Source organism: Corapipo altera, unplaced genomic scaffold (assembly GCF_003945725.1).
Source record: "Corapipo altera isolate COAL_440 unplaced genomic scaffold, ASM394572v1 0, whole genome shotgun sequence".
Lineage (NCBI taxonomy): Eukaryota > Metazoa > Chordata > Aves > Passeriformes > Pipridae > Corapipo > Corapipo altera.
This window is the reverse complement of record NW_020884872.1, coordinates 18,283,824-18,289,349: the sequence shown is the minus strand read 5'-3', so window position 1 is coordinate 18,289,349 and position 5,526 is coordinate 18,283,824. Positions and strand designations below refer to the sequence as shown.

General features: G+C 39.4%; 1 protein-coding gene across 1 annotated transcript in view; it reads left to right on the top strand.

Moving 5' to 3' along the window:
• Positions 1-1,367: 1,367 nt before the first annotated feature.
• Positions 1,368-5,526, top strand: part of LOC113949692 (toll-like receptor 7) — a 13,772-nt gene continuing 9,613 nt past the window's right edge. The window contains 2 exon segments of the mRNA XM_027648586.1: positions 1,368-1,622; positions 3,844-4,014. Of these exon segments, the coding sequence (XP_027504387.1) occupies positions 1,493-1,622; positions 3,844-4,014 (301 nt within the window). The 5' untranslated portion in view covers positions 1,368-1,492.

Genomic DNA, 5,526 nt, shown 5'->3' with positions numbered 1-5,526 from the left:
AATATGAGGGGTTGTATCCTCACTCTTTATGTGAGGATTAGCACTTTAGAGAAAAGATTTTGCTACAAGATTTTAGACCTTTAAGTAAATTATCTGTCTTTGAGATGAACAGAGTGGAATCCTGATTGTGATAAATAAGCTAAAACAACTTGCTGTAAGTTTTCATTTAGAATGCAAAGGGAAAAAAAAACGGAAATGGGAGTTCACTAATCTGATTACAAGCCAACTGACAAACAAACTTATACCTAAAGGATTAAGGCACTTAAAGACACCTGTTTTTTTTTTAAATTGTATTCTTTGCTCAGTGAGGCAGCACTATACATTTGCTGTTACTGGTGGGTCTTCCCCTAACACATGATGCAGTAGGAAGTACTTTTCTGCTTTCAGTTACTTTGTATTTCACAGGAGACTAAAGAGATTTTGTGCAACGTCTGAGGAAAATCTGAACTTTTGAAATCAGTAAATCAGGCACTCCCTGTGCCTCTAAAAATCAAATTATAGTTCAGAAGTTCTTGACTTTTGAACTCCCCTGAATTTACCCTGCCTCCAACTCGTTGAAGGGACATATTTTACTTCCCACATTTCTTAGGTAAAAAAAGCCAAAGCAAACCAAAAAACAAAGAAGTGCTCTGCATTTCCATTAGCATTCAGTTAAAACTACAGTTTCACTTTGCATAGAATTGAAACCCCTTGTGGTCTTCATTGGATGACAATAAGTTCCTAATATAAAAAAAAATCAGGATTATTTCAAATGAAAATGCTAAGTGTTGGTACAGCCATTAAAATTTCCACAGTTTTTAGGCATAAACTGTGAGAAAGATCTCTGAAATCATTGAGCACCTGTCAAAAATTCCAGCATTGGGTGACTGGACAGTGTGACTTAGAAAACCTACTTACAACCAAAGCAAGTGGACATTAAGCATCTCATATTCCAGTGTCATGTACCAGGTATGTGGTTGGATGCTTGAAGAAATAAGCATTCTCAATCCAGCTTGTGTGCACTCTCCCATGCAGTTTTCATCTTTTTGTATTCAGTTTTCTATGCCCTTACCATTACCCTTTTTCTCTTGGTTTTGGTTCCCTTCCATATGTCCCATTAACTTAATAGACATTTCTTTCATAAAGTATTCAGTTTAAGAGATTTGTCTGCTTATATTAGCATGCAAGTGATTCTTAGTAAGATCTGGGTCCTTGAAGCTATTAGATACAGAAATAAACCCCAAATAATTATTATAAAAATTACTAGACTTTCATACCAATTAACAATTTTTGTCTCCCCTCATGCAGCTTACAGTAAATATGGAAAAGAAAAAAAGGAACTTGAGCTTCTGCAAATATTTGTTGCTCACATGAATGTTACCCTTACACAATGCATATCTCCTAGCTGATTAATCTCATAGTCTCTCTTTAAATATTTCAAAGTTGCCCTCCTTTGGTGTTCAGATGAAGACAAAGAAGATATTGTGTATATTACTGTTGCCTTGAGTGAGTTATGTCATATTGTACTCTTGTCTACACCTCAGCTGAACCAGTGGGAACAATTTTTATGCTGTTTTCTTCTGCTCCAGTTTACAGTTTCTTCCAGCATCAAATCTGCCAGACCTAGAAGCACACAGAAAATGGTATGTTAAACTTTCATTTTAAATTTCCTCTTAGACCTCTTTTACTGGAACTGTTGTGGAAAACTTTCAAGAACATTTTCTGCTTTTCTGTTTCCTAAATGTTCAATTTTGCTATTGTTGTTAGAAGCTGCAGTGTACTGTGACAGAAAAGGAAAGCATTTACTTGCTTTCATACTAACTGGCTATCATTTATCCATGCTACTGTACTTCAGAAAGAGTATAATATCATCTTTGCTATTTTCTGTAACTTTTGAGGTGTTACTCTAGCCTTTAGCCCTGTCAACTCTTTACATACCTATGAAATCCCTGCAGAAAATCTTTCTTCAGAAACACCTAGTTGTACTGTTGCTGAACATTTGAAGAACATTCTAAATCATTAAGGGTTTTTGCACATGCCCATTAGGATCAGTAGATTACTGCTTTTTGAACTTCTTATGAAGCCAAGTGTAGATCACAGAGAAAAGAACAATTCGCATGCATACTCCAGCTGTACTTTTAAACAAGCTTCTCATTGCAAAGATGTTGCTTGTTTCTCCTATTTAAAAGTCTTTTTATTTGTTCTGATACTTAAACAGCTCCTAAGTCTTACACATGCAAATAGTCAGATATAACACCAGAATGCAACAGCTTACAGTTAAAATACATAATACATTACAAAGATATTAGGAAAGAGAAGAATATACAAAGAAATGAAGCATAAAGATGGTAGGAGCTAGGCTAGCTCTGCAATAACACTTAGGTTCCTAATAATACTGTAATACGTGAGAGTTCAAAATCTGAGTATTGTAAATGCTCCAAAGGTCTTCTTTGACTTCTTAAGAAACCTAGAAACATATTTATGAAGACTTTTAAGGCCCATATTCATTGCACCTAATTTCAGGCACCTAAATCAGCAGTGTGAGTCTCTGGTGTGTAGTCAGTCAGAGCTCCTTCCATCTCCAGAGCCTAGCAGCACCTACAGAGGGGCTCTCTTGCTCTGGCTCTCACTTTCTCTCGCTCTCTCCTCTCCCACTCTCTCTTGAACATCAGTGCAGCCCAGTTTGGTGACAATGAATTGAGGACCTTGGGTAAGCACCTGAAATTATGGGCCTGAGTGCAGTGGCTGCTTATGAGTTCATGTAGGAAGTTTGTGTTGTCAATCTAGAGTGCAATAACACCTTGCCCCTGTCCTGCTCTAGTGCTTGGACAGAGTTTATTTTGGTTTATCAAATCTTTAAAGGTTGAATCTAATTTACTTTTCCTTCTGTTGCATTAAGAGTGCAGCAATTCAGCAGACAACACATGCCCTTGCTCTTCCCAGCTGGTCTTCAGAGAGCAGAGGGGCTGGTGGAGGCTGGACTTGATTTCTGATTTTAGCCAATTTATCACTCTTAAGTCTGGTCATGTTCTCAGGTGCAACAATAATGTAGGTTACACTACAGTCCTGTTCTCCTTTATGAACAGAGATTCACCAATAGTGAGGATTACCGATTCATCACTGTAAATCTGGTCGAGTTCAATAAGAATTTCATGGACACAGATTAACTAATAGTGCAGTTTATTGCAGCAAGAGGTTATAGATTCTTTCATATTTCCTTGATAAATTCACTAGATCTGCAAAACATGAGTGTACACTGTTATGTGTAAGTGCTCCTGGGGATACTCCAATGCAGTCAGAGGTGTAAATCTTACCAAAGAAATCTTCCCTATTTTGGGGAAGAGAGAGAAGCAAGCCCGTTGACTTTTTGCAACATGGTCGTATTCTCATCCTCTGCCAATGAGGATTTCAAATCCAACTTAACCAATTTAAGGAAATTTATAATTTTGGGAGAAGTGGAGGTGAGACTGTGATCAAATGTTCTGTTACTGCCATCATAAATGTGGGACAGGGAGCAGCCACTTTATATGTAAATGAGGGATATTGAGAGTAAAAAAGAGAGAGATTACAAGGACTGTGGGTCTTGCACAAGGAGCAGAACAGAATCACAACACCTTAACATCACTTCCTCTTCTACTTCTTGACTGAAGGTAAAAGGGTCATCCAGTGTCTGACTGATAGTCACCCATTCAGCATGTCATCATGCCCATGGTAATCCCTTAGTCACATATCTCATTGCATATCTCATGGAAATCCCTTCACAACATACCTCAAGGCTATAATGGAAATCCCTTCACAATATATCTCATGGCATATCTCACGGCTGTAGGCCTCATTTGTATACCTTCCTTCTTTTAAAGTTAGAAAGACTCCTGGAGTTTGACATGCAGTGCCTGTCAGTATTTTCCTCAGTGATTGCAGGTTCTCTGTCCATGGCTGGTGACGACTGGCACTTCATGCTCTGCTGTGTTGTGCATCAACAGATGCCCAGTTAATGGCACCTATTTGATGGAACAACATGTCCTGCAGTGCAGAGTCTCTGCAGTTTCCCTACCACCTCTCTACCATGCTCCATGGGAACCTGCCTTGGATAATGGTCCTGGCCCTGGGATCCATTGGTCTGCTAAAGCAAGAGGTGGAGAGAGGCAGGTGCTGGAAAATCATCTGGTTAGGATAGGCTTTGGTTAGGATAAGCGCTCTCTGCCTTTTCTATAGTCTCATGCCATCTTTTACAGCCATAATGTGGTATATCTTTGGGGAAAAAAAGGAAGAAAGGTGGGCAAAATATTTACAAGATTCTATAAAGATTTTTCTTTGGCAATGCCTCTTGTCATTTGAATAAAGACCTTCAGTTTTCCATGTAATGAATAGCAATGGTAGAGCCCTTCCTTCTCCCTTTCACATCCCTGACTGCATTAGTGGAGAAAAGAGAATTTAAAAAAAAAGATCTAGGGAGCTTGGAGGAAATGAATGCTTATTATCTTTTCCAAATTGCTCCCCACATACTCTGATTATTCTTATACATGCAAAGACTTTTCTACATCAGGAAATCAGAAAAGTTAATCCTCCTCTCAAGGGGATTGGCTAGACTGAGCTGAAAATGCTGGTAAACTCTCTTACGCAGTGGCGTCCGTCTGGGTGAGAGTCCAATGTGAATTCCATGATGAATAACCAAATGATGGTTAGTTTGACTCATAACAAACGACATCACAAGACTTGGAGATAATTAAATGTAAATTCACAGGCACTGTCTGGTTAGTCCGGGTTAACCTTCCCTGAGATATTGCATGAATGACTCTTGTGACTACCGGCCACAGTATTAAGCTACTTTACCTTTTCTTAGAGGATCTGCTGAAAGGAAGGTGACACCGCAGCACTGTCAGTGAATGGGAAAGGAAATTGTGGTAGAGGAAAGGCTGGGGTGTAGTACTATATTAGCTTACACTGAATTCAAGATCTGCAGTGGACTTCTACATTTTTTCTTCTGAGGCTCTGAATCCCCAAAGTGACACCATTAGGCTGTGGACTCTAGATAGCAGAAGTGCAGTGCTGTGTGAGACTTGATCTGCCTTCTCACACATCTGCTGCCCTGCAGGTCACTAGAGCACTCCTCCAGGTACATGGATGCAGAGGTAGGTTTAGCATAGTTCTCTAAGGTAACACAGAAACACAAAGTTGTCTAGGAGACACTGTAAACAGAGCGTACAAGAGGAAGGCTCGCTTCACCTCCAAGTCTGTGTCACCTGCAAGGCATGTCTTTGTAACACTCAACAGGGTTTGCACAGACTGCTGGAGCAGATCTCTCTATATTTTTCTACCCGAGCTAAAGCGAAAAAACCATTTCCTTGTATCTTGGACATTTTACCTAATCCTCCAATTTTCTGCTGCTTACCTGGGTTTTAACATTTAATCAATATTATCCAGATAAATCCTGCTTATTTAAGAGCCCTCTATGTGTCGTGCATCTCCAAGCCTTCAACACTGAGTTTTCAAGGGAGAAATGGCCAGCACCTGATGCCAGCAGTTAAGATGTTGGGCAGTGCAGCA